General features: G+C 46.1%; 1 protein-coding gene across 2 annotated transcripts in view; it reads left to right on the plus strand.

Moving 5' to 3' along the window:
- Positions 1 to 23,258, plus strand: part of gas2l1 (growth arrest-specific 2 like 1) — a 109,007-nt gene extending 85,749 nt beyond the window's left edge. Inside the window, exons 5-6 of one of the 2 annotated variants that reach the window (XR_010016212.1) lie at positions 17,451 to 20,497; positions 22,223 to 23,258. Coding sequence is in view for 1 of the 2 variants with exons in the window: in XM_063034106.1 (XP_062890176.1) it covers positions 17,451 to 19,155 (1,705 nt within the window). In the remaining variant the exon portion in view is untranslated. Of the gene's footprint in view, positions 1 to 17,450 lie in introns of both variants that reach the window. The other variant, XM_063034106.1, reaches the window with a different exon arrangement.
- The last annotated feature ends 1,090 nt before the right edge of the window (positions 23,259 to 24,348 follow it).

Genomic DNA, 24,348 nt, shown 5'->3' on the forward strand with positions numbered 1-24,348 from the left:
GCAGCTGAAGCAAACTATGGATGTATACTTTATTCAAGAGCCATTCACAGATTGCCTTCGAGGTTTTCTGTAATCATTGCTGCAACTTCAGAAAGCATTTAGTCACTTGACACAATATTTAGTGCTGGTAACTTTAAAATGGCAATCACTGTCTTGTCCAATATGTGTGCAACTGCTTTAAAATGGATGCCGAAGAGATCCATCTTTTTCTTCGTAGTCTCCAGTTGACCAGCACGCCCAAACATGTTTTGGAATTGCACATGATGAGTTTTTCCATGATGACCACAATTCCATCCTAAAATTGTTCTAACCTTACCAGAAGCGATGATATCTTGCAAACCAGCTTTGTAAATCCACACCATTATCAATAAGTGATAACGGCTTGATTTTTGGGAAGTGTCTAAACTCGCACAGGGTTTTGGTAGGAAATGTCTTTGGAATGAAGTGCCCAGTTTATGCTGGGATATGAAATCAGGAATCCTCATAGCTGGTGCTCGTTCCTCATTGATATGGTGTTAACCAATTACAGGCTCTTGGCAGTGGTCCTGATTTCCCCTTACTGGAATCTCTGAATCAACGTTAAATGCAGAGACGTAGCTGGTGCTTTTTGATCATGTGCCTTTTTGGTTTGCACTCACTACTCAACCTGAAATGTTCTGCTTTTAAGAAACACACACAAAATGCTGGAGGAACTGGGCAGGCCAGGCAGCAGCTATGGAAAAGAGTAAACAGCTGAACTCTCGGGCATGATGGAGGGTCTCGGCCAGAAACATCGACTGTTTACTCTTTTCCATATGTGCTGCCTGGCCTGCTGAGTTCCTCCAGCATTTTGTGTGTGTGTGTTGCTTTGGATTTCCAGCATCTGCAGACTTTTTCTATTGTTTGTCTCCTGCTTTTAAGCTTTCCTAATTGAATATTCTACAGAAAAAAAAAGGTAATAATTTCAAAGTCTTGAATCCCTGCAACATGGAAGGGGACAGTTCTCATTGTTGGAGGGTTCGGGGAACAGGAGGCACAGATTTACAATTCTGGAGGAACGTGTAAGTGGAATGTGAAGAAATCTAAATTCTCTGGCTGTAGGGGAGGTGGAGGTTAAATCAAACACTGCCTTTCAAAGAAATGCTTGTCATTCTTCGGGAGAAGAATAGGGAAAGGACTGACAGGATTGTTCCTTTAATGGCTAGCAGACTTGCTGGGCTGAATGGTTCTGATTCATCACCTGAATTCTTTACGTCATGCTTCGGACACCCTCTTTCATGCGTCGCGTGTAAAACCAGTGGAAAATGTTGGGAGGCGACGACATTTTTGAAAATGGGAACGGTCATGAACGTGCAGGAGGGATTTCCAAAAATCCCAGGGTGAGGGGCTGAATGGCGCTAGTGGAGAGGTTGTAAATCTTCCCTGTTTTATTCAACCATCTTCCATGTCGTTTGTCTGAGGGGCAAATGTGACCGTGTTCTCCTTTGAATTAAAATTTCCCTTCCTGTAAAATGGTCAGATTTTGTTTTCCATGATTAACTACATCAGTCTACATTTTTCAGACATTTATATTTTTAAGAGCAGAATTGTGGATACATTATTGCAAGTAACCATAAAACTTTTAAAGATCAAGCCACTCAATGCAGTGGATTTAGTATCTCCTCTTCCACTTCAGAATCTGGGTTTCAAGTCTAACCCATACTGATTAGAGTGAACATCACATGCCTTGGATATAATAGCCCTTAATTGACTTTAGTTTATGTGTTCACAATTGTTTCAATAGGTACTTATGTTGATTTGAGACCATTAGGCAAGATGAGCAGTAACAAATCTATCATCTGTTCTACACTTTGCATCTCAGCATCACTGGGGAAAAGGTAACCCTTTAGCCTGACATATTTCACTCTATAAGTATTATTACTTGGGTCACACATCTGTGATCAAGGTGCAGGCCGTTGGGACGCGGCAGAATAATAGTATGTCATGGACTAAATGGGCCAAAAGGCCAGCTTCTGTGCAGTGGTTCTCTGACTCCATCAGAAGCTGTTGGCAAACGTATGGAGATCTTGAAGTCTACCGAATGGTGAAAGGCCTTGATAGAGTGGATGTTGAGAGGATATTTCCTATGGTGGGAGTGTCCAAGTCCAGAGGACACAGGCTCAGAATAGAGGGCATCCTTTTAGAATGGAGATGAGGAGGAATTTCTTTAGCCAGAGAGTGGTGAAACTGTGGAATTCGTTGCCACAGGCAGCTGTGGAGGAGGCCAAGTCTTTATGTATATTTAAGGCAGAGGCCAATAGATTCTTGATTGGCCAGTGCTTGAAAGGATACAGGGAGGAGGCAGGAGATTGGGGCTGAGAGGAAAATTGAATCTGCCATGATAAACTGCTGGAGCGGACTTGGGCCAAATGGCCTAATTCTGTTCCTCTCTCTTATGGTTATCATATCTCCTCTCCTAATTTGGATAAAAATGTAAAGTTCTAAGTAAAAAATATATTATCAGAGTACATACATGTCACTACATTCAACTCCTGAGATTCCTTTTTCTTGCGAGCATATTCAATAAATCTATAGAAAAGTAACTATAACAGGATCAATGAAAGATCAAGAGCAGAGAAGACAAGAAACTGCAAGATGCAAATATAAATAAATAGCAATAAATGGTGAAAGCATGAAATAACAAGATAAAAGTGAGTCCATTTGTTGTGGGAACATCTCAATATGTGAGTGTAGTTATCCCCTTTTGTTCAAGAGCCTGATGGTTGAGGGGTAGTAACTGGTGTTGAACATGGTAGTGCAAGTCCTGAGGCTCTTGTACCTTCTACCTGTTGGCAGCAGGTACTGAGTGGTGGGGATGTCTGATGATGGATGCTGCTTACCTTCGTACTGGGCCAAATCACTACCTTTTGTAGGATTTTCTGTTCTATATATACATAAATTATTATCTAGAAGAAATCCAATGCTAACAAAACAGTAAAGCTGCTCCCTATTTACAATCTAGCAGTGGCCTTGCTGGTAAACAACAGCTCTTTTTGTTCTGCAATGTTACCCGGTGGTTTCAGCAGGAGATGTAAAGTTCTTGTAAATACTCATTGGGCTCTGCTGAGGACTGGATCATGTGATAAACATGAGCAAGTTTGCAAAGGCTGGGAATTCAAAGTGACACACACAAAAAGCTGGAGGAAGGCCAAGTTCCTGCAGCATTTTGTGTGTGTGTGTTGCTTTGAATTATATGATGCTTAAGTTAGCCTCAGTGCTTCCCCATGTGATCATCCAGTGGTCTCGCAATGGAACTGCTGCAGTGCAGCCAATGATGCCTCCCGTGACCCGGTTTGTGAGGGTGTTTGGATTATTGTTTCTTGTGGGGTTCCCAGTTCCTGACGCCTTTTGATGCCGGTGCCAGAGCTGTGGTGTGCGGGTCTTGCTTCTTGCGGGCATGGGCTACTTCATTAGCTGAGGAGATGTGAAAGGAGAAGGAACGCTGTGCCATGTCAGCAAACATCTCCACTCCTCAGCTTGTGTATCTGCAGATGCTGCAGCCTCTTCCAAAGTCATCCTTCAGTGCCGCCCTTGGGCTGAGGCGGTAGACCTACAACAAGCACGTCCATCTTTCTTTGCTTGAGATGTGACCAGTTAATAAAGTTTCCCCATCGCCCCATTGACGTAAGTTTTAACCGGGCACCTTGATGCCAAGTTCAGCCAAATGCTGCCTTGATGTCAAAGCAGTCACTTTTGCCTCTTTTCTAGCATTTGGCTCTTTGGTCCATCTTTGAACCAAAACTGGTTTGGAGCAGAGTGGTCCTAACAAAACTAACTGAGTCTTGGCGATGTATGGTATTGTTGACGTGAGTGACACTTGGAAGCAGATATCATTTTGATTCAGAACAGACTTATTTGAATATTAATTAAGTGGACTTAATTTGTCCTGATTGTTTTGATAACTTTTTTATTTTTATTGAGATACAGTGAAGATTAGACCTTTCCAGCCCTTTCAGCCACCAGCACCTGGCAACCCCCAATTTAATCCTAGCCTAACCAGGGGGCAATTTACAATGACCAATTAACCTACTAATCAGTATGTCTTTGGACTGTGGAGGAAACCAGAGAACCAGGAGGAAACTCATACGGTCGCAGGGAGAACATACAAACTCCTTACAGAGAGTGGTGGGAATTGAGCTCAGGTCACTAGTGCTAACCACTACACTATCGTGCAGCCCCAGCCCATTGTCAGGTAGATACTAATGGTTCTGGGACAAACTGGCGGGAGGGACAACTAGTACTGGAGCTGTGTTGCTCTCTGGTCCTGCAGTCTTTGCCATCTCCAGTGGTCTTGGCTGTTTCTTGGAGGGTTTGAAATTAGCTGGGGACTGGTCTCTGTGATGCTGGAGATATAGGAGGAAGCAGAAATGTATTACTCATTCTGCCTGCCTGGCTGAAAATGTTTGCAAGTGCTTTGCGTTATTACACCTTCACTGAGGAGCTACCTTGTCCCATTGCAGTTTGATCTTCCTTCAGCAATCATGATGGGTCAGTAGTTCATTTAATATCAGAATGTATACAGTATACACCCTGAAATTCTTACTCTTCACAGACATCCTCAAAACAGGGAAAAAAAAATCACAAAGGATGAATGACAGATAAAAACATTAGCACTCCGAATCTCCCCTCCCCCTCCCACGCACAAGCAGCAGCAAAACATCAACCCTCCCCCTCCCACTCCAGCAGAACGCATCAGCCCCACCACCCACCAAGCCAGCAATAGCAAAGCCGCCGAAGAGACCATGATCCAGAGTCTATCAAAAAACCACTGTTCGTCCCAACAGTTTGACATCTCTCTCTCTGTCGTTAACAAGGAAGGGAGAGGTGTCATTCCTTCCACAGCGAGAGGGGAGGCCGGTAGCTCATTGTTTCTATGTTACAGTCTGCAGCATTGCTTTAGAGTTTCCCCCGACTCGAGAATCAGCAACAAACTCTCTCTCTTTGCAGTGGCCAATTAACATGTGGTCTTTTTGAATGTGGGAACAGAATAGCCAGAAGAAAACCATGAAGATACAGAGATAATGTGCGTCCTCCACACCGACCGCACCTGAGGTCAGGGTTGGACCCATCGAGAGAGAGCCAATCACTCGAGTGCAGACGCTCCGACAGCCGCACCCGCTGTCTCAATGTTCCGATCTGGCGAGCTTCAGTTGGCGATGGGACTGCAGAGACACGTTGAACGCAAGATCATGGCCCTGCCTGTTGCTGCTTTGCTTGGGGTTTGGTGGGCAAGTAGTCCTATCTGGCAGCTTTCCGTGTTTTTGAGTTGTCCGGTGCTGTTGTTTTGATGCCTTCTGTACCCAATGATGATCCCGTGGCCAGTTGTAGGTGGCAGAAACTACTGAACCTTGTTTCATTATGGTCTGTGAGGAGATACAGTTCTGGTGCTCTCGATGGGCCAGGTTGTGGTGCCATGTCCATTCAGACCCTTCTCTCTAGCTGCGGTAATGCTGTACAGCACGACGTCCTGGGGTGGAGATGTGTCTCTACTAAAGGAGGTGTAAGGCACTCCTTCCCCCTGCTAGTCTGCAGGTCACCCTTGGGCAAGGTGTAGCACCTGCTTAGACCCCCGACCAGGGTCACGTGAAGCCGTGGGAGCAGGTGGTGGATGGTCCTATGAGCAGCTGGTGTGTGTCACAAGTCCTGGTTACGTGACCGCTGACACCAGGCAGACAATCTCTGAAGAGTATTGATAATGGCTGCGGTCACCCATCTTGTAAAGACACTGCCCAGAAGAAGGCAATGGCAAACTACTTCTGTAAAGTAAAAAAAGAACAATCATGGTCAAAGACCATGATTGGCCACATCATACGACACAGCATATCATGCCGATGAATGCCACACAACACGACGTACAGTGTGCTGGCTGTGAGGATGTGACTTTTTCTCCTCAAGAACTGCTCACGCATCACTTTTATCATGCACGGGTATACCTGTTGCAGCTGAATTCTTCAGGATGAGCTAGAGTAGATATTCCTGGTGTCAGTTCACTTGTACCGGCTGCAGATCCAGTCTAGTAATTGGTATTCCTTGAGGCATAACGTGATAGTGCTGGTGTGCCACCCTTAGTGATAGATTTTGGTTGCCTAGGAAGCTGCTCAGCTGTACCGCAATACGTACATTCAAACAAATTCTATATGTAGAATTTACTGCAGCTCAAACTACGGTTCTCCACGAGCAGTGGGTTTTTACACTGGCCGTGTGGCCTAGTGTTTCAATATCTCCACGTGCGGCCTGGAAGGTGTGCACCTTCAGTGTGTAGTCCCCCCGTAGATGACCTGGTCCCTCGCCGATTGAGAGACTGAAACATTGGGACAGAAGTCAGTGTGCGCTGCTGTCAGAAGAAGGTCCAAGAAGGTCCCTGTACTGGAGCTATTCTCCCTCTCCTTCTCCCCTTCTCCCCTTCTCCCCATCTTCCCTTCTCCCTATCTTCCCTTCTCCCCATCTCCCTATCTCCCCTTCTCCCCATCTCCCCATCTCCCCATCCCCCCTTCTCCCCATCTCCCCATCTCCCCTTCTCCCCATCTTCCCTTCTCCCCATCTTCCCTTCTCCCCATCTTCCCTTCTCCCCATCTCCCCTTCTCCCCTTCTCCCCATCTCCCCATCTCCCCTTCTCCCCATCTCCCCACCTCCCACTCAAAGATGAGTCAGTTCCCGAGTCTGGAGGGAGATGTATATATAGGTGGGGGGTGCTTTTGCTGGTGCAAGTGAGGGGGAGGGGGAGGGTCAGCGTCACTGCTCGTACGTGCGGTGGGGGGGGGACTTTGCAGTTCTGATGTTTCTGTCATTCACTCTTGGTGGTTTTTGTTTCATGGATGTCTGTGGAGAGTCAGTATTTCAGGTCATATACTGTATTCATTCTCCGATATTAAATTGAACCATTATAGGATTGAGCTCTAGTATCTTTTAATTAACTCCTGCTCACAGGAGGAATTTCAATGCAAATATCAGCTTTCTGCAACTATCTCACGGGATTTGATATTGTAATTTCTGGAATTGCAAATAGTTCACTGACGCAATTGGCTTAGCTTCATTTCTATACTGGAGGGTACTAAAATGTAAATGTCTCCTTCACGAGCGCGTTGTGACTTGATTGCATGTGTTTGCATGTGAGTAACTTTAACTAGATAATGAAATATGATTAGGGAAGAGCACTTGCTGAAGTTCAGGTATCTGGAAGTTAACAAGCCCTAATCTGTTTTTGATGTCATCGTTGAGTGAATATCTACAACTTGTTCACACAGATTCTCAGGAGGGGCATTTTTCTTCTGACTTGATTAAGAATGGAAGAATTCTATATTGGAAAACTATTTCCACTTAAGGACTTGTATTTAACAAGTTTGAGTGGTGGGGTAGAGATGCATCTCTACCAAAGTGGGTATAGGGTGCTCCTTCCCTCCACTAGTCTGTAGGTCACCTGTAGGCTAGGTGTAACACCTGTTTACCCCTCCCCCCTTTCCCCACCCCACAGGGTCATGTGAAGTCATGGGAGCAGATGGTGGATGGTTGTATGAGTAGCTGGTGCACATCACCAAGTCCTGGTTATGTGACCACTGACGCCAGGCAGACAATCTTTGAAGAGTATTGATAATGGCTGGGGGTCACCCATCTTGTAAAGACACTGCCCAGAAGGCAGCAATGGCAAACCACTTCTGCAGAAAAACTTGCCGAGAACGATCGCGGAGATGGCGAGACCATGATCACCTACATCATACAGCACAGCACATAACAAACAAACAATGTAACAAGTGCATTGAAGAGAGGAAATCTCTGAGATATTTCACAGAAGCTGAATTTCGGCAAAAACGGTGAGCATATGCAAGTAAAAGCTTGGTTTGAAGTGGGAGAGGAGAGAGTTAGAGATCTCAAACCTGATGCGGAGTCAAAAGCAAGCAAGAAGTTTAATATTTCTGGCCATATGGCAAGGTAATTTTTCTCTTTTTTTTGAAGCCTCCATTGGTCTGGGTTGACCACAGATGTTCCATCCTAGCTGTCTAGATATGTAAGCCTGGGCAGTACAATATGGAGAGCAAGTTGTTGCCCACGTAGCAAGCTCCCCCTCTCCACGCATCTGATGAGCGCACAGGAATGGCAGAGCCTGAGACAGTTTGGCACCAGCAGTGTTACAGGAGTTGCCAGTCAGCGTTGAACTTGACGTCGGACTGCCTTAGGGACCCCCGCTCCGGATTTTTCCCTCGGGGTTTACTCCCGAAGCCTTCCCCACGAGTGGGTAAAGCCGCGAGACGGCGGAGGTTTGAGGTCAGGGATTTGATTCGCCTGGGTGAGCTGCCAACCGTGACTAGCAAGCCCCATCTGCTCGAAGCGAAGCACCAGTCACCCACCTTCGCCCCTTCTCCTGTCGTAGAAACGATTCCACCAGTCTCAATAGCCGAGCCCCACACGAAGGCCAGGAGCTGAACTTGGTTGTCGAAGGCTATTTGAGGCGCACGCCACTAGGAGCATTTACTCGGTAGTGGGAGCTTATCCCCACTGCCACCCCGGCTCTGACAAACTTAAGGAACTGCTGCGTTTTAAGTTTTATGATAAAACTAGAAAAGGAAATATAATTGTGAAATACAGATTCTGATTCATGTTTAATGACCCATTCATTCCGATCAAGGACTAGCCTTGTAAGTCCAATCCATTATCTCCCTTAGCTTCTGCCTGTAATGAAGTGAACAATACCAGGACTTAGAGATAGCAGGAAATGAGTAATAAGTTTACAATTTTAAACGAGGAGTTCAGATGACATAAACCACATGAAGGGAGCTATTACACACTTCCTTATCCATAATTTCATTATTGTATGCTTGGTCTTGGCAAAATTGCGTTAATGGCAGTTAAAAGCGGGCCTGGAGTGCACCGATCTCCAAACTACTTTTAATGCAAGAGCTGGCTATCATGGCATTTCTGCAGTGGTAGGGCTCCCTGACCTGACCCATAGAGTGACAGCAGGAAATGAGAGCACCTGAGCAAACTGGACCAATTAAGAAAATAGTGCATTTCAGATTCAAATTCTCCCAAAATTCCCCCTGATTTCGTCCCCCCCCCATGAAAAAGCCGTGCGGGTTTGAAGCAGCTTTCAGAGCTCCGAATGAGTGTCAGATGAACCTCGTGCCGCCTGTAACCAGGTCCCTGCCTCTGGGCTCCCATCCTCAGCCCGACTGCTCCTCAATTCTCTCTTCAGCGATGCTTTGTGCTTCCGATAACTGCAGGCCCAGTCAGCCTGGATCTCTGGCCTTGGTGCACATGATGATCTTTGTGATAGATAAACAACATCACAATCATGGAAGCTGGTGGTTAGTTATTAGTGAATAATAATTATTGAGTCAGCTATTATTCCGGATATCTCACTTTGTTTTAGTAATGTGTACCAGTTAAATCATGTTCAATGATATTAAGTTTTGTTCGTCATAAAAAATTTGCAAGGAAATATCCATGGAAAATGTTCTGATAGAGACAGGCCTACATCAGAATCAAGTTTAATATCACCGGCCTGTGTTGTGAAATTTGGTAACTTTGCGGCAGCAGTACAATGCGTGAAAATAGAGGAGAGAAAGAACTGAATTACAGTATGTATGTGTGTGTAGTAGTTAAATGAGTTCAGCAAAAATAGAAATAAAAAAAGTAGTGAGGTAGTGGTCATGGGTTCAATTTTCATTCAGAAATCTGATGGCCGAGGGGAAGAAGCTGTTCCTGAATTATTGAGTGTGTGTCTTCAGGCTCCTGTACCTCCTTCCTGATGGTAGCAATGAGAACAAGGCAGGGCCTGGGTGATGGAGATCCTTAATACCAATTTCTTTGAGGCACCGCTCTTGGAAGATGTCTTGGATACTACGGAGGTTAGTGCCCATGATAGAGCTTGACTAATTTTAATTTTATAACTCTCTGCAGCTTATTTCCATCTTGTGCGGTCGAGTCCACCCTCCCCCCCCCCCCCACCCACCAGTGATACAGCCAGTTAGAACGCTCTCCATAATACATCTATAGAAATTTGTGAGCATTTTTGGTGACACACCAAATCTCCTCAAACTCCCAATGAAGTATAGCCTCTGCTGTGCCTTCTTTGTTGCTAAATCAATAGGTTGGGACCAGGTTAGATCTGTAGAGATATCGACATCCAGTAACTTGAGATTGCTCACTCTTTCCACTTCTGATCCCTCTATGAGACTGGTGTGTGTTCCCTCGTCTACCCTTTCTGAAGTCCACAATCAGGTCTTTAGTCTTCCTGATGTTGAGTGGGATGTTGTTGCTGTAACACCACTCAACTAGCTGATATACCTCGCTCCTGTACGCCCTGTACATACTATAAAACAACTAAAATGGGTGAATAAAACTGAAGTTATTTTATAATGTACAGTTTTTATTAAGTGCCATATTAGTGTTCAAAATAAAACCTAAATTAAGTGCAGAAAATAACTTGGCATAGATTGAACTTGGACTAGTATGCTTTAAATACCAGGGATGATTAGTTCCAGTCTTTCACAGCTGAACAGGAAAATTATGGCAATACTAACAGTACAAACATTAAATAGCCCATATATTTATTGCAATTGATTTCATTAATTTGGTTTTGGCACCACTGCTCAATACAAGAGGACATGGCTTTAAGGTAAGGGGTGGGAAGTTCAAGGGGGATATTAGAGGAAGGTTTTTTACTCAGAGAGTGGTTGGTGCGTGGAATGCACTGCCTGAGTCAGTGGTGGAGGCAGATACACTCGTGAAGTTTAAGAGACTACTAGACAGGTATATGGAGGAATCTAAGGTGGGGGCTTATATGGGAGGCAGGGTTTGAGGGCCGGCACAACATTGTGGGCCGAAGGACCTGTACTGTGCTGTACTATTCTATGTTCTATGTTCTATATGTTTTGTGAGGATATTCTGTATTACTTTAGAGTCAATTTATATTTCTCTCCCTCTACTTCTTTTCTTGAATTTCTTTTCCCTCTTCAGTGTTCTTTATTAGACAGAAATAAGTATAAGTATTTCGCCCAAGCAAACTTCATTGCCATACATCCCTGTGGAGCCCAAGTCATTGGGTATATTTAATGAGGAGGTAGATGCATTCCTGATTAGTATGGGTGGCAAAGGTTACGGGGAGAAGGCAGGAAAATGGGGTTGAGGGAGTTAATAAATCAGCTGTGATAGTATGGTGGAGCAGACATGACGGGCTGAATGGCCCGATATATCTAAAGCTAATCTGTGTATATACTGGCTATTCCATTTTGTGTGTGTCCATGCATTTGTATGCAAAACACAGTTTTAAGCAAAGCACAGAAAGTTTCGATTACGTTGAAAGATTTTTTTGGTTTGCTTAATGCTACTGTAGAATAGAAAAATGAACAATCTATTTAAATTCAGCAGGGACTAGATTGAAACTAAATGGATTCTAACTGTTCAAGGTGATTTCAAGAGCCCACGTTGACATTCTGCGAGTACAGTCCAGTCAGACCTATTTTTCAGCCGTCTCCACAGCTCTACCATTTTGTCTTCTGCATACTTACCCAGCTCTTTCCTTGAGTGATCTGTGCTTGGAATGAATATCATGACTAATCTATCATAGCCCTCTCTTGGTAGAAAAGACAAAAGGTTCACCAGCCAATGTTCCCTTTAAGGTGTGTGCGTGCTTTCGCTACTAGCACATAGAGGAATTTAAACTGTGCACAAAAGGTTGTCACCTTCTACCTTGTTGGCATGTTAAGTATATTTCACATTCGTACACAATCACATTTCCTTTTCTGGTTTCTAATGCGGACGGTGTAGACAATGTGAAGTTTGCAATTTGTCTGCAGATTTTAGAACTGGATTATTTATACTGTTTTTATTGAAGAAATTATTGATTCACTATGTCGAATTTCAAAGAAGCAACGGGTATGAAGCGTAAAAGAACTGCTAGTTCATTTGAAGCAGAATGTCTTAAAGAAACAGTAGAAACTGCTACACCAAGAGCTCATGAGGTCAGGAGCGTGCTGCTGTGGGAAATTTTTATGTACAATACGGAAACCGGTGTTACCTGCGTGTATTGTCGCAATGCAAAAGTTGCTGGAGAATTTGCAAATGGGAAGAAGTGGAGTGATATTTGGAAAGTTGACTTTTTAAAGCGTCATTTAGCAAGCAAATCACATATGGACAATGTGCAAAAACTCCAGCGAGACTCATTGATGTGTATTATTTTGTTTCTTTTAAACTAAACAACAAACTGGACTTTTATAGTTTATCATCCTTAGAATAGCTTCAGGTTTACTTCCAATTAAAATTCAGTGCGCACATGCTGTTGTCACTGGGCAAAAAATTGCACAGCACAAGATTGTTGTGCACAATGGTCAGTACAAATTAGAGGGGACATTGTTCACTGCCCTACAGATCCACGGTTCCCAACCTCTTTTATGACTACCATTAACCTAGGGGTGCATGGACCCCAGGTTGGGAACTCCTACTCTAAGTAAAGAAATGTTGTCTCATCTCAGTCCTAAAAGTTATTTCTTTTCCTGAAACTCTACATCCTACTCTTCCTCCACCCCCCACCACTCCACTAATTGTAGTCAAAGGAAACTGAGGATATACTTTATACTTTATTGTCGCCAAACAATTGATACTAGAACGTACAATCAGCACAGCAATATTTGATTCTGCGCTTCGCGCTCCCTGGAGTACAAATCAATAGTAAATATTAAAAATTTAAATTATAAATCATAATTAGAAAATAGAAAAGGGAAAGTAAGGTAGTGCAAAAAAAACTGAGAGGCAGGTCCGGATATTTGGAGGGTACAGCCCAGATCCGGGTCAGGGTCCGTTCAGCAGTCTTATCACAGTTGGAAAGAAGCTGTTCCCAAATCTGGCCGTACGAGTCTTCAAGCTCCTGAGCCTTCTCCCGGAGGGAAGAGGGACGAAAAGTGTCTTGGCTGGGTGGGTCGTGTCCCTGATTATCCCGGCAGCACTGCTCCGACAGCGTGCAGTGTAAAGTGAGTCCAAGGACGGAAGATTGGTTTGTATGATGTGCTGCGCTGTGTTCACGATCTTCTGCAGCTTCTTCCGGTCTTGGACAGGACAACTTCCATACCAGGTTGTGATGCACCCTGGAAGAATGCTTTCTACGATGCATCTAGAAAAATTAGTGAGAGTTTTAGGGGACAGGCTAAATTTCTTCAGTTTTCTCAGGAAGTAAAGTAACTGTTTTCCTCCATCTTGAACCTTATGGATTTTGTTCAGACTGTCCCTAAGTTATGGAGACCCTTGGACATGCAAAAGCTCCCATGATATTAAATTCAAAAGTTCAATGCACACATATAATCAGTGGCTACTTTATTAGGTATAGGAGGTACCTAATAAAGTGGCCACTGCGTGTATTTCTGTATGTTCGTGGTCTTCTGCTGCTGTAGCCCATCCACTGTAAGGTTCGACGTGTTGTGCGTTCAGAGATGCTGTTCTGCACACCACTGTTGTAACTCGTGGTTATCTGCATTACTGTTGTCCTCCTGTCAGCCTGAACCAGTCTGGCCGTTGTCCTCTGGCCTCTCTCATTAACAAGGCATTTTCACCCAGAGATCTGCTACTCGGGAAATGTGGAACTGCAGAGCGAATCCAGATTCAGTTGATGGTCGATGCTTAGACAAATAAAATCTGTGGAAATTTGCGCTGTCATGGGCCCTGTGAGGCCTACGTTCCCCTTGGGCCTCAGTCTGTCACATTAGCTTCTATGCTTTCATTTGAACTTGTTGGATTGCATCCAATTTCTCTGTTCTCTCCCCTTCAAACTTTCATTTGCCAGTGGTATTTTGCACTGCTCCGCGAATGCCAAGGAGTCTAAAAATTCTAAAAATGCTCTCTTAATTTCCTTCCTGAAGCCATTCTTCCTTTACCTTCCATCATGAACAAACAAAGAACAGTCGCCTTTCACTGGCATCATTCCATCAGACACTGTCCCTTAATGTGAATGCAACAACTCAATGGTGGCGTTTGTGAATTATGTAGAGCAGTTTTCTGTTATGAACAATGTGTCATCTGTCAGCCATTACATTACCCTACAACCTCCCTCTTCACTACAGAGTTAGACTTCTGAGCACTGTCCTGGTATCTTTTTTTTTCCCCTGACCCTGTAATGCCTGCCTGGGATGTTTCCTGTTGCATGGGAGTTAAAAATTCCTTGGCGGCTTTTGGCTGTGAACTCTGTAGTTTGATGTTTAATGTCCTCAGCATTGAACCTCCTCTGCGGCCATGGAGTCACTTTCGGGGACTCTGCAGTTCACATTGTGTTTCCTTTCCATTCACTCTTTTTTCCCCTGTTTGCACGATTTGATTGAGGTGCAGAACTTGCTCCACAGCCACCCACACAGTGGGATTCACGTCGCCAGGATTGATCGGCGAGTCAGTGGACTTGTTTGGAGAACTTTGATGTCCATGATGTGTGTGTTCCTGGATCCTGGATACTCTGCTTCCTGTTTTTTAGTGGTTCGAGCAGATTGATGCAGGCTGGGGTGCTTCGGCAGAGAACGTCCCTGCGACCTGCATTGGCTAGCAGTGCGGCACTGAACTGAACTGAATACTACTGATTTGCTACTCTATGTGCTGTTCGCTCACTTTGTGCATTTGCACAATTTGCTTTTTTTTCCCCGCACTTTGGGTGTTTGATGTTTTCTTGAACAGGTTCCATGGTGTTTCTTGGGAGGTGAATCTCAGAGTTGTATTCTGTATACACACTTTGATATTAAGTATACTTTGAATCTTTGGTGCTTGTTCGTGGCAGCCTGCAGGACAATGAGTCTCAGGGTTGTATTCTGTGTATGCACTTTGAATACTCAAAATAGATGCAAATAGTGGCTGGTACTGCCTCTGCAGGATGTGAAGCATGTCAAACATCGGCCAGATAAATGAACCAGAAGTTTAATAACTTGTGAAGTTTGAACCAGAACAAATTAGGTGGAGTTTATTGTTTTGTGCACAGAACTGTGAGGTACTGTGCACGTGACGACGAAGAATTTGCTTGCAGCTGCATCACAGACACATGGGGTCAACCACACAGGGCATTCATCATCATCTTCACCACCTTCACTGTGTGCCGTGGTCAATCATGGTCTATGACAATGATTGTTCCTGGCATATTTCTCTACAGAAGTGGTCATCTCAAATATTCATCATCATCATTTTGTGCCATGTTGCATGACATAGGCGATCGTGGTCTTTGCAAGACCACTTTCCAGAAGTGGTTTGCCATTGCCTTCTGGGCAGTGTCTTTACAAGATGGGTGCCCCCAGCCATTATCAATACGCTGCAGAGATTGTCGGCCTGGCATCAGTGGTTACATAATCAGGACTTGTGATGTGCACCAGCTGCTCATACGACCCTCCACCACTTGTGACCCTGATCGGGGGGCTAAGCAGGTGCTACACCTTACCCAAGGCCAGTGAAGGAAAGGAATGCCCTTCACCTCCTTTGGTGGAAATATATCTCCACCCCGCCACCTATACAGAACATGGGTTATACATAAATGAGACATGTCAGTACAGGAAAGAGGAGGGTAGTGTAGTTGTGTGATCACTCCAGTAGAGTATGATGTTCTGCTGCGAGGTAGTCTGTTGGTCGGTTCTCCATTGGCTGCTTCTTGAGGAAGCAGGATATGCCTCCACGTATTCTTGTGCAGTTTGGGCAGGAGTAAGTGGCGCTTCTGGTTTATAGTTAATTCTTTGGTTGTTCGGTCTTTCACTCCCTCTTGAACACATGTCCTCCACGTATATCCATTGGTGGGTGGCGGGGTGGATTTGCATTTCTAACAACCTCCGCTAGCCAGCAGGTCACCCTTGGGCAAAGTGTAGAACCAGCTTAGCACCCACCCCCCCCCCCAAATCAGGGTCACGTGAAGTCATGGGACTGTCCGTGGTGGATGGTCGTATGAGCAGCTGGTGCAGATCACGAGTCCTAGTTATGGGACCACTGACACCAGGCAGACAATCTCCGAAGAGTATTGACAATGGCCGGAGTCACCCGTCTTGTAAAGACACTGCACAGGTTGTGTGTGTGGCATCCGTTAGTCTCACGAGACCATGGATCTGCGCCTGGAAAGTCTTGCTTCAATCTGTGTTAGAGCAGCGTCTGTTGTGGCTGTAGAGGCCCACAGGGGAGTGACAGTCTCGGCTGCAGTGATTGCACTTGAAGGCGCTGTCCTCCAGTGTTGTCTTGGTGCTGTTTTTCCGACGAGTGCGCTTTTCTTCAGCAGCAAGCCTCAGCTTCTCTTCTTTTTTGAGACCTCTGCGTAGTTCCAGCCTCCAGTGAGAGCGATCGCTTGCGATGTTCTCCCACCTCTTGACGTTCTTGTTCAGTGACTTCATGTCTCTCTTGCAGATATCTTTGAAACGAAGATGGGGCTGCCCTTGTGCTCTCTTGCCGGAGGCCAGTTCCCCGTACAGCAGGTCTTTCAGGATCCTCCCGTCTGACATGCGGTGTACGTGGCCCAGCCAACGGAGACGGCATTGTTGGAGCAGGGTGAAGAAGCTGGGTATCTGGGCGCGGGCCAGAACCTCATTGTTGGTGACTCGGTCAGTCTACGTGATGTCCAGGATGTGTCTCAGGCTGCCAAGGTGGAAGGCAAACGCGAGGAAATCTGCAGATGCTGGAATTTCAAGCAACACACATAAAAGTTGCTGGTGAACGCAGCAGGCCAGGCAGCATCTCTAGGAAGAAGTACAGTCGACGTTTTGGGCCAAGACCTTTCAGTTAGTCCTGACGAAGGGTCTCGGCCCAAAATGTCGACTGTACCTCTTCCTAGAGATGCGGCATGGCCTGCTGCGTTCACCAGCAACTTTTATGAAGGTGGAAGGCATTGAGACACCGCTCTTGTCTGGAGTAGAGGCTCCAGGTCTCGCTGCTGTGAAAGGACGCAGGCCCTGTAGACTGCAACCTTGGTGTGCGTCGTCAGCTTTCTGTTCTCCCAGACTCTCTTTGTGGACGTTGAGACTGCTCAGGTTGAAGGCGATGGCAAACCACTTCTGTGGAAAAGTTTGCCAGAAACAATCAAAGCACACAGCACATGATGATATATATTGAGTGCAATGTCTCATCAGTTTTCAGATGTAATGTTGAATTTCCTCAGGCTGAGTTTGATGTTACCTTAGTGCTGACCTCCTCCAGAGGCTGGAGTTAATGTGTTTGAGCTCCCAGCTGATTCTCCAAACCTTTCCTAAGGATCTTTGGTGGTATTTTGGTAACTGCGAAAACAAGACCTTAGTGCAAGAGAGTAATTGGGAGACTACTCCTTGTATCGCCAGAGGTGGTCTGTATCACTCCGTGGTTTAGGTAGGATTGAGGTTGTACAGGTCGGTTCACAAGAACCCAATGTTTGTAGGAGGGTGTAGGTCAACATTATCAGTCAAGTCAGTCTTGCTGTATATCAGGTTTTTCTGCTGTGGATTGAAATGTTTTTCTCTCTCTCTGCATTTCAGACAAGGGGAATCGTCCATACCACGACGGCAAGCGGGAGAACGCCAACAGGCATCCAGCAAGAAGGGCCTCCAGAAAACGGCCTTCACGCCTCGGAAGCTCTCAAGTGACGACGTGCTGATCGTAGACCGGAGAGACGGGGTGCACTTTGTGCAGCGGCCGGTGGCTCAGCGTGCTCCTGCTGAAAAGGCCCTTGAAGTGAAGCGAAGAAGCCAGTCGTCCGACCCGCTGAAGCAGTTTTCCGAGCGCGACGGGTCGGCCTGCCAGCTCAGCGCGTATTTACCGCAACGGGGCAGGTCCCGCCTGCCCCGGGGACCCGCCAGGACCCCTTCCAACCCGAGCCAGAACTCGCCCGCGCCCGTCAAGGGGAAAGCTCAACGCGGCGACGGAATGAGCCACCGGGGAAGGGAGACTCCGCGCTCCCGGGGCCATGCGGGCGATAGGGGGGAAGCCGATAAAAGAGCGGCCAGGGTCAAATCCCCCGCCCGATCCAGATACCAAACTGCGACCGGGCAACCCAAGTATCCCACTGCCAAGACCAAGGCCTCTACCAACACAGCCAGCTCTTCCAGCCCCGCACCTACGGCTTTCGCAGCCAGACCGCCACTGTCCGTGCCCCGGACCGCCACGGGCACTCACCGTGTCTTGCGCTACGATAAGAACCAGAACGTGATTAGCGTGGACTCCGAGCGCCGGCGGTCTTCCAGCAGCTGCTGCGGTACCAGCGGCTGCTCCCCAAATTCAGAGCCGGAGAGTTTCGACCCGGTTCAGGCTTTCCATTCCCTCACAGAAGACGAGCTGTACAGGAGCTTCGAGGAAGAGTTTCTGGCCAACGCGAGGCAGATTTCCCTGGACAGCAATGGTACTGAGGGCAGTGACACGCTTCCCGTCACCGGTGAAAGCCAGCCAGTTGCTGAAGCCCAGCAGGAGACTACAGATCCCGCACCCAGACTCGCCACTGTGAATGACCTGGGAACGGATGCAGAAACGCCGACCCGGACCCCACCGGAGCGGACTAACAGCCCGGGGCTGGGCAAGACCCGGCCACAGAATGGTCTGGACATTGCAGGCGGCTTGAACTGGAATGAAGGCCTAGATGGCCTAAATGCTGTAAAAACGATAGAGAAGGTAAGGGAGCCCATCCTCTTGAGTCCTCAGGGCGAAACAGAATTATATACGTTCGGGCTCCGCTGTGCCTCCGACCTGCCGAGTCCCCCTGACGAGGAGGAGGTCGGAAATGGACAGATCCCCGAGGTCACTGCAGGGGACAGAACTAATCCCCTGTTCCCGTGCGATGATCCAGGATACGAGAACAGCGAGGGGTCCGTGATTGAGACGTCCAGCGAGTCGTCCATCAACCTCCACCATAACTCGCACGGTGTCCAAATGAGGCCGAGGAAGGGGGTGAAGAAACCTGACCGAGTGCCTTCCGTCTACAAGATGAAGCTGCGCCCCAAGGTTCGGCCGCGGACAGACAACCGGCCCGAGAAGAGGCCCTCAAAAATCCCCACCCCAATCAACTGGAGGCAAGGACAGAAATCTCCGCACCCCCTGCTGGACGGTAGCCACTGCCGGAGAAAACTGAAACACAAACTGATCCTGTACAGTGAGGACCTCCAGAGTTCGAGAGAGGATCTCCCGCCTTCGCCCGGCTCTGATGGCGAGAGAGCTCCAACCCACAACGATGACGAAGGCTCCTGGGTTTAATTCCCGATGTTTACGTCTCAGGAGTTCCATTGCTTTACGCCTTCCATTTGTATTAACCTTGTCATTAAATGTAACTCAGGTCGAATGCAACGCAGGTCTGTGTGGAAAATTAACCTCCCACTTGGCTTCAACGTCGTTTGGTTGGAAAGGGGGATTTGGACAGGTGGGGTCCTTGGGAATCGCCAGTAACCGGGCGATTGCTTGCCACCTGTTTGTTCCTATAGGTTATTCTTGCGGTTTGCTGATACCTGATGCACATTGGAAGGATTAATTTGCTCATTCATCTTTGGCCAGTAAAAAGGGCTTCTTCACTCAACGGCGCCCTTGACTCGAGGAGGTGGATGGAGAGACCATTTGAAGTGTAATACAAAATGGCGTCGGCCGTTTGTTATTTGCCTGTTTAGGTGCGGCGGGTCAGAGTGGACAATTGACCCGGGCTGGTCCTGTCGGCTGTAGGAACTGGGCATTGATTAAAAGGGAAGCGTGTGGTAACGTCGCTACACCCTCCTCCACCCCGCGCATTCCACTGACAGCTGGGCGAGGTTTAGTGCTGTTCGTGCCTTGATAACATGATGCTGTGTTTTTTTTTCCCTGCATCGGTGTATTTTGGAAGGAAAATTGGAGACAGTTTGGGGAGAGACGATGGCCGCTGTTACCTGTAGCAATTCAAAGAATCTAAACCTAATGCTGACCATTCTATACCTAGCCTTCTACTTAGTAACCAACCAATGTACGTAATAATTGTGATAAAAGGCAGTTTACTTCGTGCGCAATGAATAATCTCCGTGCTAATTTGTCTCTGTGAGCCCTGAGTTGTGTACAGTACCTTGGCGCTTTGAACGCCTGATTCATTGTTAGATAGGAGCTGTGGAATTTTAAACTGGAGCCTTCACGTTGCATTCACTGGGGTCAAAAACGCTAAAGCGCACAATTCAACATGTAGCTGACTTCTCCGAAGGACAAATGTAACCGGAGCCACCGACGTGCTACCGCGCTAGCCCATTACAACCCGGACTGCCAATGGTTATATATTTAAAACTGCCCCGTCGATTACAGACCACGGCAGCTTTCAAGGTGGCGCGTAAGGAATCAGAAATCAAGAGACTTGGGTGGGTTTCCGCGGATAGCGCTGTGACATTTTATGCGTCGTTTGCACACTAAACTCTCAAACTTGCAATCAATCCATTTTACGGTGTTGCACAGGAGTGCTGCACTTTTGGATTCATGCTGCTAAAAGTGAAGTGCGTGAGGGCACCTACGTCTGGCTCCATTGCGTAATTCCTACCTGCGGATTGTATTTACCTCAGGATCCCGATAAATCAGTTTGCGTCCATCCTGCAAGGTACAGTAATGTTTTAAAAAAAGTTAAGAAAGCAGTACTGGATATGGAGACTCGCTGCAGTTCACTCACTGCGCCTTGTACTGAGGCTCATCATCCCGCAAACACTATTTGTTTCATAGACCTTGTATAGAAGATCATAATATGAATGCGATCGACACGCTGTCAGTCGCAGCAGAGGGTATCAGCAAAGAGCTTTAAACACTTACATGGAGGCGGTTTCACGAGTGTGATTTATTTTCTGAGGCGTTCTCTAAAGGGTTTTGTCGGGGGCTTGGAGAAAGAACTTAATTGTATAAATTTTTGTGCGGCATTTTTTCCTCCTTGCTGTTGGGTTTTCAGACGTTCTCCAAAGCCCAGAGAGCTGGTTAATCCAGCCGAGCAAGGTGAGTTCACCACTTCCCGGTAGTATCTAGAGGCTGCCCGGTGTCCCGCCCCAGCATGACGGCCATCCTCCGGTGCGCCACGGTGACCCCTGCGTCACGTTCTGTCGTTGGTGGTGGCTACTCAGAATGGCTTGGCAAATGCCCTGGGCGGTTTGAGAGCAACTCCTCGCATTGGCAGCCCCAAACCACACTGCGGCGAGACAGGGGAATTGTGGGCACCATCTAAAGTGGAGAAGGGAAATCGCGCAGAACCGGGCACCCTGGTGCCCGAGGGAGCCGCGGTCGCTTTGCCATTCATTCTTCATCCGCCTCATGCTTTTTCCCCTGGTTCGGCCTCTGGGTTAAAGTGTCTTAATAGTGCAGATCACTCACCGTCACCTGTTCGAGCCATGAGCTGTACGCCGCTATTTACCAAAGACGTGTCGCTAGGTTTTAAAGTTCTCTCTCTAATACAGGCAGTGTAATTTGTGCTAATTATAATTGCAAACTTTCAAGAGTGGAGTTTGCAGCCTGTCACTATATCTATTCCTTATGGATTTTCCCATATCGTCACCGCCCCCACCCCCACCCTCAACTAAAAAAAATCTAACTTTTCCAAGAAGTGTGGATCTAAATTCTAGTTCGAGCTCCGGCCCAAGCCATGGTGTTTTTAAACTGCTGGTGATCATGACATTGATTAAAACCAGAGGCAGATTAGGATTACTCTGCTGTGAGATGGTGGGGTTCCTGTGATCTTTGGTCCGGAGAGTGGGGCATCCGTGGTGAATCTACATTTAGTAATTTCTAATTTGATTCGATACTCACAGGAACCAACAATTTATTGCTGATAAGATTTGGTCCCCTGTCCCGCAGAATCTGGAGGTGGAAACGTATCAATTATCAAGATGAGCCTCAGCATCCATTCTAGTTAAAATTTGGGTGTATTTGTCTATCGAAATGGCGTTGTATTATCTTTTCTCTAATTATAGATCCAATCCTGCTGCTACTTAAAAATAATGTATTTGCACCACAAAGTGTTGTAAGTACAAAGTGTTACTTATTCGGGACTTTTGACTGGACTTTAGGACCAGGCGCTTCCTGGCATGGAAAATATAAAAAGTTATACAGTGTACAGTTATTAACTATGCAATTGTAGCGATGAAAATGCCTTGTTTCTTGAAACAATTTTCAGTTATTTAAGTACTGTTTGTAGCAAATTGTACCCGGTCCTGCTGAATAATTTAGGACTGCTGCCCCAGGTGTGAATTGTGGCGCGTTAACCCACATAGTTATATCCTAATATAAGTACTTAACTAATTTCCTACACAACACTTGATCTTTGCGGGCTTCTTTCTTTCTGCAGACTGCGTTTGAAAACATTTCTCTGCACAATGCTTGCCATTGAAATGTTGAATAAGAAAATGTTATTCAGAGAAGAAACTATTCTCCGGACTGGAGAGGAACTGTTCTCCGGTAACAGGCGAGCAACTGTATCAGGTTGTGAGCAAGATGCAGATGATTACAAAGAAAATTGAGCATGTCTGAGTGGTCACCGTTTCACGCATCGTCTGTCAGCGTCCTGTTGGACCTCACCGTTTACCTGATTCTTCCTGGACAAGCGCACACATTCTCTGTCTCTCTGCCTTGCAAGAGAGGAAAATAAACTGGGAACCGATCTATGAGCACAATGCGTTAACCATATTGAGGCAAAACTTTTCCACGTTCCAGTCCGGGGCCCAGCACTACGAGCTTTCCTTTTGCGTTGGGTGTGTGTGCGTGAGGGAGAGAGAAGAACTGAACGGGACTGCTCTGTAGGACTTGAACTGAACTTTGATTCCAAATTATACACATCGAGGTAGTATTTCCAACGAGGAAACACAGCCGATACGGATGGGGCGAGAAAGCTGGCGACGGAGACATGGGTGTCAACGACGAATACGCTAGCTGCACCTATTCACCGAAGATGGGTATTACTCTGGAGGAACCTTTAGTTAGACCCGTCTTTACCTGTATCAACTAAGTGTTAAGTGTGTATGTAAAACGTGTAACCAGGAGAACAGTACACAACGCTGTAAAATGAATGTTTTGCCTTTAAACCCCCACCCATTGCCTTAAGATGTTGCTTCCACTATTTAACGAAGTAAGAGTGTGCGATTTTTGTAAATGATTTGTCGTTTGCGGTTAGCAATGTTTGAATCACCCCTGTATGGAGTTGGGGGGGCGGGGTGATTATTTTGAATGAGACTGTATTCTGTTCTGCGTTTGTAACTTGTCGTTGGGGATCATGTGATGTAATGGAGAAAAAAAAACCAAGTTCGCTTTCTTTCAAAGTGACGTCGCACTGGGATGATATTTAAAAAATAAAGACTAAAATCATTTTTTACAGTAACGTTTAATAAGCTGTCTGAAACTTCCACCTCTGCCCAAAGATGCAATCAATCCTGCTTTACAGTCATGTTTTTACAATGGCAGCAACGTGTAAAGAAGAAGGTCAGGAGGTTTGTCTAATATGGCTTCAGTGAAACTTTAGCCGTCGTGTTGCCATCTCTTTACAGATGCTGACCATTTTTATTATAGATGTTCACCGTCTTGAGCTTTTCTCTCTTTACAGTTATTAATTCCCCCTTAATATTGGAATGGGTAACGTGAAGGAAAGTGAACTGTATTCTTACCCATCAGCCACAATTTGACTGCATCACGGAGCTACCTAAACTGATGTAATATTGTCCTGTCACCTTTGAAACAATATCATTTTCAATCCACACGACACAATTGGGGCCGTACGGGAGATCTGGGTCCTATTCCAACCGCCGCTGTAAGGAGTTTGTACATTCTCCCCGTGACCGCGTGGGTTTCCTCTGAGTCCAAAGACCTACCGGTTGGTAGGTTAATTGGTCATTATAAATTGTCCCGTGATTAGGTTAGCATTAAATGTGGGTGATAGCTGGGTGGCCTCACATTGTATCTAAACAAACAAACAACTGGAATATTTCAGATGTTTCCACACAGTAATGTTTTGCTACCCACCTGTTTTTTTTAAATGATGTTTATTTATGCAGTTAAGTCACCAACAATATTTTACATACTAAGAAACCTCCACTGTTGATGGTCTTGCAAACAGTATTTCTATATGATCAGTCCACTGATACAGTGGGTCAAAATTTGAAACGGAGCTGGTTGGTAAATTCAGCTGCACTGTTGCTGATGCCCAGATGGAGAAAGATGTGGCACACAACTGGTAGAAAGCAAGGCAGTGCCAGGGATTGGGCAGCAGGAGGTGGAAACTAGGAGGGCCCAAGGCCATCTTGTTTACGCAGGTAATTTTAAAGCCACGATATGACTGATAGATTATTGAATATATTTAAAATCAAGATGCTGAATTACCAACTACTTTGTAGCTGGAATGAAATGGGTATTGAATAGAATGGTTTTGTGTTCTCTGGAGTTTAGAACAATGGTCCCCAACCTTTTTTTATGCCATGGACCAAT

This window comes from Mobula hypostoma, chromosome 27 (genome assembly GCF_963921235.1).
Source record: "Mobula hypostoma chromosome 27, sMobHyp1.1, whole genome shotgun sequence".
Taxonomy (NCBI): domain Eukaryota; kingdom Metazoa; phylum Chordata; class Chondrichthyes; order Myliobatiformes; family Myliobatidae; genus Mobula; species Mobula hypostoma.